At 37.3% G+C, this 13707-nt stretch overlaps 1 protein-coding gene across 1 annotated transcript in view; it reads left to right on the top strand.

Moving 5' to 3' along the window:
* The window catches only part of LOC113119502 (atrial natriuretic peptide receptor 1-like), a 113562-nt gene that overhangs the window by 92812 nt on the left and 7043 nt on the right, over positions 1 to 13707 (top strand). Inside the window, exons 11-17 of the mRNA XM_026289033.1 lie at positions 3081 to 3158; positions 3371 to 3475; positions 5187 to 5258; positions 5650 to 5809; positions 5883 to 6038; positions 8950 to 9118; positions 10130 to 10276. Of these exons, the coding sequence (XP_026144818.1) occupies positions 3081 to 3158; positions 3371 to 3475; positions 5187 to 5258; positions 5650 to 5809; positions 5883 to 6038; positions 8950 to 9118; positions 10130 to 10276 (887 nt within the window). The remainder of the gene's footprint in view (positions 1 to 3080; positions 3159 to 3370; positions 3476 to 5186; positions 5259 to 5649; positions 5810 to 5882; positions 6039 to 8949; positions 9119 to 10129; positions 10277 to 13707) is intronic.

Here is a 13707-nt window from a genome sequence, read left to right on the forward strand (position 1 = left end):
GGGTGTGTGTTCACTGCTCTGTGTGCACTTCAGATGGGTTAAATGCAGAGCACAAATTCTGAGTATGGGTCACCATACTTGGCTGAATGTAACGTCACTAAACTGCAGATACTCCAATTTATATGGGGGAAATCTAATGCACCAAAAAGCAATACTTAATACATTTAGAATACATTAAGAAAAGGTAATAGTTTAGAATACATTGAGAAAAAGGTGCCAGTGGGCTGGCTTTTCCTGTCCTGTTTGCCAGTGGGATCATAAAGTTTTATGAGCTGCTAAGGAGGTAGGGTTAAAACCCATGGTTCTATTTGAGAACATTAAAATTAGGAGAAGCATTTCCAATTTATAAGTTAGCAATTTATACTCCTCACATAACAAGGATTAACCATTTTATGCAACACACAAACATATTCAAAATACATATTATTAAGGACTTACATAGAGAGCTTAAAGAAAAGTTTGTGTGTGTATGTTTAGGAATGTGGGTGTTTCGTTTCTCCTTTGAGGCTGCTCACGTAACTCTGGAATTTCTTGTCGTAAATAATTTAAATCCAGCCAGGCTGGCGCCAGGCCTGGCATTTAGTGTAAAAAGGTTTCATTTTATATGCCTGAATTCAAAATCTAAAAGTGTTGAGTTTGCATTTAGATTTAACGAACCGTTATTCATTAGTTCAGAACCCATAAATCGATGACCTGCATATCCGTTACACATTCAAATTTCAAGATTTTTTGTCTTCTATTTTTAATTGCCATGTTAAAACGAAGCATGTTATTATTATTTTTAACTTCGTCTGAATGGTATGAAACTTGCAATGTGAACACACACATGAAAAATAGTTTAATCAAGTGGAAACATTTGCGCGGCGTATATGTACTAAATTGCAACTTCATTACTACAAATATATTTAATTATGGTATACAATTTTTTTATAGAAATTCAATATTTTAGTTTACCATTAATGCTTGTAACTGAATTCAGGAATGCACTTTAACCATATTTCAAAGACAGTAGAAGTAATTGTGAAATTACACCGTAAGATGTACTTAAGTTCAGCGAGAGCTATAGAGAGCAGATCGTGCGGTTTCTTGTGCTTTTTAATCAATCTCGCTGTACTTTGGATTCATACAATGATCTGTCTGCCAGTGTTGGGCAAGTTACTTTTAAAAAGTAATTAGTTACAGTTACTAGTTACTTCTTCCAAAAAGTAACTAAATTAGTAACTCAGTTACAAATTTTTAAAGTAACTAGTTACTTAAGAAAGTAACTATTGCGTTACTTTCAAGTAAAATTGCATTTTAAATGCTCAAACGTGACCCCACCTCTACCCCTCTTTAAAGGAACTTAAAATACATGTGCATGTTCAATTATTTATGATAAATCTGAATATTATAATGAAATGGACACTTAATACAATACATTATTAACAGAAACATGAAACATTGTACACACATCTAAAAAAAAAAGTTGCTGTGGGACAAAGTGAGACTAGCCTCCAATCAAATGGCATGTATGTAGATATTATGTTTATATAGTGGATCAATGCAAATAACACGATAGATTTTTGGGAACTTTTGATATTTCCTTTTATTGTTTCTTTAATTTCTTGAAGGAAAAAGTAATGTATATACTTCTATTTAGAGAAGGCTACTTTTGGATTATTTGGGCTCGTCGCTATACCTGTCTCTGGTTGACTGACTGGCTTGTGTTGTTCGTTGTGTGTCCTGTCCTGTCCGATGATGGGTCGTTCGCGAATGAGCGTTAGTGATGATGGATCGACTCGTTCGCGAATGAGCTTTTGATGAGTCGTTCGCGATTCGCGAATGAGCCGACTCTAAGAGCCGGCTTTTTTAGTTGAACTTCGGGAGCTGGCTCGCATATCTGAAGAGCCAACTCTATTTTTTCAAATTTAGCCTATAGAAATTAAATAATTATGTAATAAAAATTGAAATATTATAGTCAAAGTCATTTAAAGAGCCGTTTGTGAGCCAAAGAGCCGGCTCTTTTCAGTGAGCTGAGTCAAAAGAGCCGAATTCCCATCACTACGTGCTTTCGAAAACCCGCCCAACTCTACCTCTGATTGGCTTACAATGAAATTTTACTCTACCTCAGCCAATCGTCAGCATTTATGCGCTTGTCTCGTGCTCTGCCCACTAACCAAGGAAGAACAGTAAAAAAAAGTATTTGCCTCTCGCTCAGAGATCTAGTTGGTCTGATGAAAAAAAAAAAAACAGCTTCATCATCAGTTATAGTAACGCGCCGCATTTTTTGGCAGTAACGGTAACGGCGTTATTAAGATGAGAAGAGTAATCAATTAGATTACTCGTTACTGGAAAAAGTAATGCCGTTAGTAACGCCGTTATTTATAACGCCGTTATTCCCATCACTGCTGTCTGCACAGCGTTCCTTCAAGTCAAGCAAATGTACAAACACATCTAACTTGTGCGTATTTGCATTGTTTTGATCGTTCTCTGTAGATCCCACTTTCTCACGTGCCACAATTGGTCGATTATGTACAATTCCTGCATCTTATTGGCCAAACTACTTTGGATGTTTTAGGCAATATAAAAATCCTGGCCAGGACGTGCCATGTATAAATGCCACATATGACCACCCTAATTAGACACAACATCAGGTCTACTAAGCCCAACCCATTTCCAGTTCTGTTTTGTTCTACCTTTTCGTTCTATTCCTGTGAGTTGTGTGATTCTGTTGCAGGCTGTGTGCTGTTTTGAACATAAATAAATAACAAATTCTGCATAGCAACAGAAATGTCAAATAATGGAAGGGTTCATCTTTGGATCTCCTATAATGCCATTGGTGTGCCCTGTCCAATGGGCCCCTTCTTCAACGATGAGCTATAGTTCCTCTCCAATTAAGCAGAACCCATGAGGATGAGCGCTATTCATGTACACATGTCATCATTTCCCCCATTAATCAGGATGGTGCTTAATTAACGCATTATGTTGCTCTTTTTCTTCTTTTAAATGATGGTCCCCCGTCCCCAAAGCCCTCCAGCTCTTTGTCAAGTCCACAATAGCAATCAGGGTGAAACTAATGTGCGTTGATGCCTCTTTTCCAGGGAAACATATCAGCCATTAAGTATGTCAACAAGAAACGCATCGAGCTCACCAGGAAAGTGCTGTTTGAACTCAAGCATGTAAGTGTGCATCCATGCCGTTTTGTGTTTTTTGCCAGGTTCCTTAATTAAGTTTGTATGATGTCCTGGGAGATATTAATAGCCGGGGACTGATGGAAAAGAGGGACTGAACAGCTCTCTCTCTCTCTCTTTCTCTCTCTCTCTCTGTCCTTTCCTCATCATGCTGTTCTCCCTCCTCTTTTCCCTTCTGTTCCTTTCTCCTCCTATAACAGATGCGTGATGTACAGAATGAACACCTGACGCGCTTTATCGGCGCTTGTATCGGCCCACCCAACACCTGCATCCTTACTGAGTACTGCCCTCGAGGGAGCTTACAGGTGAACACTCACGCAGCCCACTGCTCACAGTTACTGCACCTACAGTTAGTGTATTAATAGAGGACTCGTGTTTAAGCAGCACTATTTGTTTCAGCAAGCAGGGCTCGGTTATAAGGATTCAGATTTCGACTTTCCTTGCCAACCTTTTTTACTGCATGCATAAATAAATAAATAAAATAATAATAAATACATAATACATTTAGGTGTTAAATAATGTATTATTTTATTAATTTATTTTTTAAATGTATAGACACATAAATGTTCACAAACAGAAAAATAATCATCACTACTTGCAGCTTCTACTGTCTAATTAGACAACATTTTAAGATATATTTCTGACATGAATAACTATGCTAATATAATTTCTTCTAGGGCGACACTGCATGTATCTTTGACAGATAGGACAAACACAATATTTTTGATTAGCTAATAATTTTATATATTTTCAGTTTTTCAGTTATTTTAATTTAATTATGAATTTTAATCTATTTATTTTTTGTTTTCATTTTTTATTTCAGTTTTAGTTTTAGTAACTGTAGTACTTTAATTTGTTTAACTTCAGATTACTTATACAAGTTAGTTGCTTAGGCAATATTTTTAATTTTCTATTTTGTTCACCTAATGTTTATTTTTTATTTCAGCTTCATTTCAATAACTGAAAACAAATTTAAATTGATTTAGTTCATCAAAAACCTCACTGGCTTAGTGAAAAAAAAAAAAACGTTTATTTAAATCATTATCAAAATAAGTAGATTAAAAACTATTTAATAGAATTTAAAGCTAATATTTGTCTGTGCTATGTATTTTGTGCTTTACTAGTATATATTTTGTTAGCTTAGCAACATGCTATTGTCAAACTCTACTGGAATCAGCTGTGAGTTGAATCAAAGTCCCTTTCAAGCAAAGTTGACGGTCATATTTGCGATGTCTCCGGGCAGCTATTTTGGGCATCCAAGACCAAGCCCTATCTAAATGAATAGGGGAATCCTCAAATCTAAAAAAACTCCCTGCTGAGCTCACAATTAAATTACATACTTCAAAAGTTCCTGTGGCTCAGTGGTAGAGCATTGTGTTGTGGGTTCAATTCCCAGGGAACACACATACTGGTTAAAAAACAAAAATGTAAAAAATGCATGTATAAAATACCACGGTATCATGCAATTACAATTAAATTTACAGCACCCTCATAAATCTTATAAAAACTAGTGTTTATTCATCATTTTGAAGATGCAAAGTTACAAAATTTTCTTTGAATTTTATATAGAAAAGGAACATCACCACCAGGCTCCAACCAAAGTAATTTGAATGCACCTGATATCATAATTTCGACTTCACAATAAATACGAACTTCCTAGCAGGACTTTAATGTGCCACTAGAAGACTTTGCGCCAAAAATGCCTAGCCCCGCCCCTAAAGTAATGCTGTTGGATGAGCCAGTGTTGCTTTGTTACTCTTCAAAGCAAGTCTACAAATGGCTTGCTTAGAGTCGTCTCTGCACATTCAGACAGGGATGGAGTATTTGAACAAGAAAATTACACACTTTAGCCATACAATCTGAAAATATAATCACAGTTAACTGACAGGATGATGTGAGGGAATATAATTAATATCCATCAAGTCTTGTTTCCACCACATGAAGTGTGTGTGTGTGTGTGTGTGTGTGTGGGTGTGTGTGTGTGTGTGTGTGTGTGTGTGTGTGTGTGACCTGTAGGACCTCATGGAGAGTGAAGGAATCACGCTGGACTGGATGTTTCGCTATTCTCTGATCAATGACATTGTTAAGGTGGGTGTTTTTACATCAGAGACTCTCTTCTGCTCTTAATCTCAGGAGGAACAGAAGAGGGAAAAGATGTCTTGCTGTTTTAATGGTGCTTGTCAAAGAACACTAAAATATAAATCTTTCAAATCAAACTGCTTTGCATTTTTAAAAAAATATACTTTTAGGTTAAACTGAGGCACCCTCCTGTGAGACATTTTATACGGGTGGTTTTGAGATGTGTGTAATTTGAAGTGGTTCATGAGGATGTCAGTTTCCTGACGAACAAATTATGACTCCAGAAAGCATATTGCAGTGGCAAAAGAGTCTGTAATTAATATTTTCATGGTGTAATGTTGGTAAATACAATGGATGCTGTCAGCTGTGTTTGTAAGACCGTCATCTTTTTACCATTCAGGGAATGGCGTTCCTCCACAACAGCGTCATTGTCTCCCACGGCAATCTGAAATCTTCCAACTGTGTGGTGGACAGTCGCTTCGTGCTGAAGATCACAGATTACGGCCTGGAAAGTTTCCGCAAGGAGAACAGCCTGGAGGATGTGCATGCTTTCTATGCACGTGAGTACTGTGGCAACATGTAGATACAGATTGTGTGCTTGTGAAGATTTAACATCCATGTTTGCGTTCGCAGGCAAGCTGTGGACGGCCCCCGAGCTTCTGCGTGCCGACAACCCACCTGCATGTGGGACACAGAAGGGTGACGTCTACAGCTTTGGCATCATCCTGCAGGAACTCGCCCTGCTGAAGGGCGTCTTCTACCTGGAAGGCCCTTGTCTCAGCCCTAAAGGTCAGAGGTCAAACACAATGCTCTGAACGTGTAATCAAGGTTATTTTTTTACTAGAAGTATTATTTATTTTATTTTATTTTTTAATACATTTATTTAGATTTTTTTTTTTTTTTCATAAAAATATCAACAATATGTCATGATATTATGTTGTAGAAAAGCCTCGTGTCGTGCTGCAACTGCCCAACAGTTTAATATTATTATTGAATTAATTTATAAATACAAATTCCAAAATAATAAAAATAAATAAATAAATACACAGAAAAATACATTGGATCTTGTATGAAACCATATGAAACCTATTTGTTCAGGTTTAAATGTTTTATCTGATAATATTATTTGATTTCAGCTTTACTTCAATTATCAAAACAACTAAATTAGCAATTAATCCAAAAAATCTATTAAACTAATTTGTAATTTTGTTTTAAAAAAGTTTTTTTATTTTTAATAACCGGTAATATTTTCAGTATTTCATTTTTAGTTAACAATAACAACACTGAAATCAGCATGAAGATTACAGTTCTATATATTTTAAATGTTTTTTTTTTTCAACACTCTCGGGGGAAAAATGGGGGGCCTTTTTTAAGAAGTACTAATATGTACTTTTTAGGTATTAATGTGTACCTTTAAGGAATTAATATGCACCATTTAGTGTAAATAAGGTACAAAAATATAAGTTTTAACTTTTGTGTCTTTTTATGGGGGTTTTTTTCTGGCTCTTTTTTTTCTGTATTGCGGATAGTCTTATTTATCTCTTCGTGCTGGGTTTGATATGACTGATTTCATTGGTTCTTGCTTGTTTAATAGCAAATAGCAATAGAAGCACACGTGAAATTGTTGTATTTGGGTGAGCGTTACATTTTAGCAACAGTCACTGAAAAGCATGGCTTGCTGCTTGATCCCTAGAGAACCATAAAATAGAGATGTTTTTTGGGTAAATTTGAATATTTCAGCATTACACACTCATGAGAATGGTTAACTCATTATGCAGGTGAAAGTGCTTTCTCGTTTAGTGCTTTGATGTGAATCAAAACAACATTAAATAAAATGTGTTAATAAGATACAGATTATGCAGTGAATTACACAGAAAGCACGGTTGGCTTTTCCATGTCATTTTTTCTTTCAGTGTCAGCTGTGATTACATTCACCTCACCTCTCTCTCTCTTACTCACTTTGTGAGCACAAATTAAAACAGTTTCATTTGTCAAAGCATTAGTAACAGTGGCCTAAATAATCTTTGCACACTTGAAATGCCATTGCTTTAGAAAACTAAATATTAAACCACGTGGCATTTATTTGAAAGGTATCATACTTTAAAAGCTAAATATTTCACATGAAGAAATTGCATAGGTTTTAAATAAAATACCAGCCTATTGACAGAATAGTTCACCCAGAACTGAAAATCTACTCACCTTCAGATCCATCCAAGATGAAGATGAGTTTGTTTCTTCTTCTGAACAGATTTGGAGAAATGTAGCATTACATCACTTCCTCACCAATGGATGCTCTGCAGTGAATGGGTGCCGTCAGAATGAGAGTCCAAACAGCTGATAAAAACATCACAATAATCAACAAGTAATCCACACCACTCCAGTCCAACAATTAACATCTTGTGAAGCGAAATATCATCAGTACATTTTATGTTCAAACCCCTGACTGGAGTCATGTGGATTATTGTGATGTTTTTATCAGCTGTTTGGACTCTCATTCTGATGGCACCCATTCACTGTAAGAGGATCCATTGATGAGGAAGTGATTGAATGCTACATTTCTCCAAATCTGTTCCAATGAAGAAACAAATTAATCTAAATCTTGGATGGAACTGAGAGGTTAGTTCATTTTTTTTAGATTAACAATTCCTTAAAAAGTAAAATAAAAAATCTCTCAGAAAAGTGAAGTTGGTTCTGAGAATAATTCACGCAGCATTTGTACAAATGACAACTGGTTTAATCATATGTCCTGCAATGACATTCAGGCATTTTAGAGTGTTCAAATAATTTTTTTTGGCCTATATATACACAAATACATGCAATAAATATACCGGTTACAAGTTATGCTGCATATAAACCTTTAGAAGTATTCTTTGTTTGTGCAAAGTATCCTGGACACTATCAGCTGTGACACAGTTACTGTCTCTGTTGCCTTTCTTTATTTTGTGTGCTTTGGGTTGCAAAGTCTTTGTTACAGTATGTTCTGAGTCTTATTTACATTCTATCGGTGTCAGTATTGCTTATGTACAGAGTCATGGATACAAACACACACTCAGTGAATGTCACCCGTCCTCATAACCGGATCACCACACACATACCACCGGCTGCATTAAAGAGAGACAACAAAACATGAGTGACGTGTCTGGAGCAGAGCCAGCTCACCAGCAGAACACAGGAATCAAAGACAGCAATGAGAGGATGCCATTTACTTTCAGAGCAACAGAAGTATGCTTAGGTATAAAAAGAGTACACTTACGCATACCTTTAAAAAGTAGTACTTAGAATATATTTAAAGGCAGGGCAGGTGATTTCAGAGCTAGCTTTAAAAGCATAAGATCCCACCCTACCTGCAAATCACTCTCCAAAGCCACGCCTCCTCCAAAACACATGACAGAAAGGTCATGACAGCTTTGTATCCTCATCTCTCCCCTTGATTGCTGTGAAGACATTTGTTAAGTCCATGGTGCGAATTACACTTTCATCTCTTTTTTTTCTCACACATTTGCTCTCTTTCTATCTCTCGCACCAGTGGGGAGTCCAATCACAATCTCTGTTATTCTGTGAAATTTGCTATGCTAATTCTATGTGCTCATTTGTGTATGCTATTTCTTGTGTGATAGAGAGTTGTGTAACTCGCTGTTTGGAGAATGTTTAATTGCGTGTTTGTTCATTTTTTCTTATCATCACTTGTTTTGTGGTTCAGTGATCATAGAGCGTGTGGCAGAGGGCCGCTGGCCGTACCTGCGTCCGCTGCTGTGTCCTCAGAGCCACAGTGATGAGTTGGGACAGCTGATGCAGCGCTGCTGGTCAGAAGACGTCAACGAGAGGCCCGACTTCAACCAGATTAAAGTACTGCTCCGCAAGAATAACCGGTACCTGATTCACAAACCAGCTCAGATACAATTCAAATTCAAATTACTTTTATTTTTTTATTTAAGCACGTTAGAAATATGCTCCTAAAGGTGTGCACTCTACACACATAGGGATGTGCAGCAGCACACAAACATGCTCTATATTAAAAAATATATATTTAAGAATTACAATGCAACTCCATTTTCTCTCTAGAGACATGTTCAGTCTTTGCTCTTGCAAATTGCTAATCTGCCATGGCACGAGCGCAACTCTTAAAATGGGAAACTCATATTGGATTATTGCATGTTATGTCCAAAACACACCCATTATTCATTAACAGAATAGGCACAACCCCTTTAGACCATGCACTGGGCATGCCAACCATTTTTCCCATCGTTAAACTAACAAAAGTGGATTTGTACATGCCCTAAGTCCACATGCGCCTTGCGCTTTAGACTATGTGCTTAGATCATTGAAATAGGGCCCAAAGTCTTACCTGAAATGTATATGCATATGAAAATATTTGTTAATAACGGACACACAAAGGTTCACTGTAAATTCTTTAAGATATTTTAAAACGTTTGCTGCATGGTTAAAAATACCTTTTATAAAATTGTGTTTTTGAGCAGGGGAAAAAAGGATTGATTTCTTTCCTGTTCTCTTCCTTTTCTCTTCCTTCCTTCCTTTCCCCTTGCTGTAGCCAAGGCTGGGACTGCTGATAATGCAGTTCCATAAAAAGTTTCAAAATTATGTGCTAGGAATCGCCCACTTTCTCAAATTTTAGCAGTTCTGTGGGATAGTATGGAATAAAGTCTTAGATGGAGCTAGGAGTACTATGCTGTCAACTAAAATATGAAATAGTTTTAAATCATTTTCTTAGTTAATATTTTATTAATCATTGTTTATCATTATAAATTGTAATCATTATAAATCCTGGGGGTTATAGGTGTTCAGTTGATCTTTTTGTGCCTCCACTGCCCATGTGCCCATGTGCTCTTGTCTCTGCCTCATCTTCTCTGTTTTGGACTCAGGGGATATGGTTCCAACATCCTGGATAACCTCCTGTCCCGTATGGAGCAGTATGCCAATAATCTGGAGGAGCTGGTGGAGGAGAGGACGCAGGCGTACCATGAGGAGAAGCGTAAAGCTGAAGCTCTGCTCTATCAGATCCTCCCACAGTGAGTCCTAGTTTGTTCAAAGCATTTGTAAATCATATGACTATGTGCTACATTTCAAAAGTCTGGGGTCAATTATATTTTTAAGGAAGTTAAAACTTTTATCCATCATTTAATTCAAAAATGACAGCAAAATATGGAAGACCTGTTTTCAGTTAAAATCTTGCAATTCTGACATTTGCAAGCTTACATTTCACAATTTAGAATTTTCTCACAGTTCTCAAAACTGCAAGTCAGATTTGTGAAATATATTTTCAGAATGTCAGAGAGAAAAGAATAGAGCGTAAGTCAAGTCCAGCTTTGTCGAGTCCAAGTCAAGTTCAAGTCCGAAAGTTTCGAGTCCAAGTCAAGACCGAGTCCAAATGAGAGAAAAAGGGTCCTCTTCAAGACCACATACTTAACTACTGATAATGTTTGTGATGCGAGAGACAGCATATCTCCTATTCTAAGAAAATAATTTTACATTTTTATTTGTAATGATCAAAAAGCATGTGCAAAGTAACGACTCTGTAGGACAGGGGTCTCCAAACTAGATCCTGGATGGCCAATGTCCTGAAAAGTTTAGCTCCAACTGGCCTTAACACACCTGGAAGATTAGTGTGTCTAGTAAAAGCTTGATTAGCTGGTTCAAGTGTGTATAATTAGGGTTAAAGCTAACAGGGGCGTTACACAAGATCCCGGGCCCTATGCATAGGTGATCCTGATGGGCCCCCATGCCCCCCACCCATGAAAATATCCAGGTAAAATAAAATATATTTCAGATTCATACTTTTCAACGGCCTTCTCTTCCTTTGGGGCCCTGGTAATCAGTACTGGTTTTACCCCCAATCCGATCCTGTGAGCTAAACTATAAAGGACACTGGCCCTCTAGAACAGTTTGGGGCTGTAAGGTCAAATTATTTTTATGTACTTTATGTTCATTTTATTTACTTAATAATGCTGCTTTTGCTGACATTATGTCTGTGGTCAAAAATTTAAATGACTGATGCCTTGGCACAAGTGCACAGACACACGCAAAGCTCGGGATATGACAAATGCGCGCAGTTAAGGCTAGAAGGGATATGTTTGGCTCTACTGGACATGCGCACATAAATACAGCAAAGTTTTTGTCATACTGCACTAGGGATTGCATAGACTAGTCGAGCGCTGTCGGAAACAATCGACTACTCCAGCATGCATTAACCATAATGCATACAAAGTGTTGGCAAGTACGACGTGAATTTTAGAATTACAATATTCCGTGGAGCTGTTACTATATGACCTTATCTAGGTTCCATGTAAAAATAAAATATGTAATGTAATAATTAGGGTTGTGCCTGAAGCCGAATACTTTATTCGGAAAGGCACGGATAATAGCTTAAAAAATGAATAACGCACAAGGAATAATTCTGCCTGAATACTCGGCTGAAGCTGACACAGTCTGGTGTTTGCTAGATAACAGGTGAGCCAGGGGATCAGCGCCTGAAGTGAATGAATGTAAACTTTACAAGTGAAAAGAGCGCAAATCAAGCACCGCATTGTTGTCGCCTCTCTGTGCATCTCTCAGAAATCAGAGCATTGCAAAAGAGTAATTTTAACTATAATAATACATCATACCCGTTATATTATTTGTATATATTTAAAAGGAAAATGTTTAAAGCTTAGGCTACGAAATGATACGAATGAATGGAATAAGCACAGCGCGCTCACAGATCAAACAGCCGCGCTGCGCGTCTCAGTCTCTCAAAAACCAAATCTGTTCTCTCTCAAGAGTAGATTAATAATCAGCTTCGATACGGATACATTGTCTACTTGTCCTACAAGTTTGCATCTTTACCTTTTGCTGGTTTGCGCGGCACACACACATCTGTTTAGTAAAGTTCATTAACAAGACTCGCTCAAGTGTTCTGTTCTGCGTAATGAAAATGTGCGCATTAAATGGATTCAGTCGTGTTCAGATGATCACTAAACGTTTGTCATGACATCGCTCTGCTTGCATGATAAATATTATTTTATAAATTAATAATTATTTTAGTTTAACACGACATACTTGTTGAGTGATAACTACGGGAAAAAAAAGAAAAGACATAACGGTCTTATCAAGTAACTGTACGACGTTGCATCCGAATGCAACAATTTGTGACTGTTACAGATACAAATACTTGTACATGTTTAATTGTTGCATAAGGCTATACATTAATACGCGTTTATTGATTAAAAAAAACTATTTATTTTGTTTTCATTTACAATAGCATGAACCACGAGTAGCCGAGTAACTCAAGCATTTTTTATTTAAAAAAAATAAACTAGTAGGAATCAGTATGCTTGGAACCCCTATTTTGTACAACAATAATTAGTATTTCATTATTGTAAAGGGTAGGCCTACGTTAAGGCTATCTAGGTGTAGACATATAGATCTAAAACACAATCTAACAGGTAGAAAATTAAATTAGAAACATCTAAACTTTTCAGGTCGCAGTAAGTGCACCGCTGGTAATGCACATCCTTTCCTGGATTTCCTAGAAAAGAAAATCAACAATTAAATTTGTGTTATTAGTGTGTGTGGCAAATAAATGTTTATGATGTTATATTTCTAATAAATGCTTTTTAATTTTCTTTTCATCCAAAAATTAATAGAATTTGTCATGTTTCCACAACAATGTACAGCAGTCTTAAGAGCTTGTTATGGAAGGAGAGTCACACAGAGAGTTGTTTATTTTCAGCAAGAGAGGTTGATGGTACTGGCAAGTGAGTATTAAAGTGAATATCTCAGTCTTTAGGGAAGATGAGGAGAGTAATACTTGGGTTCACAGGAGATTGTGGAAGGAAGACTGCACACACCTCAGACGAAGGACAGACTGGGGAATCCATGGAGCTGATGACTAGGACGGACACAGGAGATCACACTGGACGTAAGTATAGCAGTAAGGTAAGTCTCTCAATGAATCTCACAGATATCAGAGAGAGAGAGTCCACTTCGTATGAACGAGATCGGACACTGGAGAGATGTGAGGTTTGTGCTTATGAATGGGAGCTGAGGAATTAATTAATGAAGGAGGAATTAATTTTATATTGTGATGGAAGCTGGAGTTGGTAAGTGACTGGATTGTTCTGCCTGAGGATGGTGAAGGGGCCAACATATCTGGGACTGAGCTTCTTAAACAGCAGGTGCATCCTGATGTCCCATGTTGACAGCCATACCTTCTGTCTAGGTTGGTATGATGGGGGTCTCGGTCCGTCGAAGGTCTGCTGTCATCTTGGTTCTGCACACTGCCTGCTGAAGCTGATGGTGAGCTGCGTCCCAGACACTTTCACTTTCTCAGAACCAGTAAATTCGACCTAAGGGACATTCGGGAACAGGAGAGTCTGGTACCCGAGTATGCACTGGAAGGGAGTGAGTCCAGTGGATGGCTGATGAAGAGAGTTTTGTGCTACTCTGCCCAGCCTAGGAACTG

The sequence above is a fragment of the Carassius auratus genome, chromosome 19 (genome assembly GCF_003368295.1).
Source record: "Carassius auratus strain Wakin chromosome 19, ASM336829v1, whole genome shotgun sequence".
Taxonomy (NCBI): domain Eukaryota; kingdom Metazoa; phylum Chordata; class Actinopteri; order Cypriniformes; family Cyprinidae; genus Carassius; species Carassius auratus.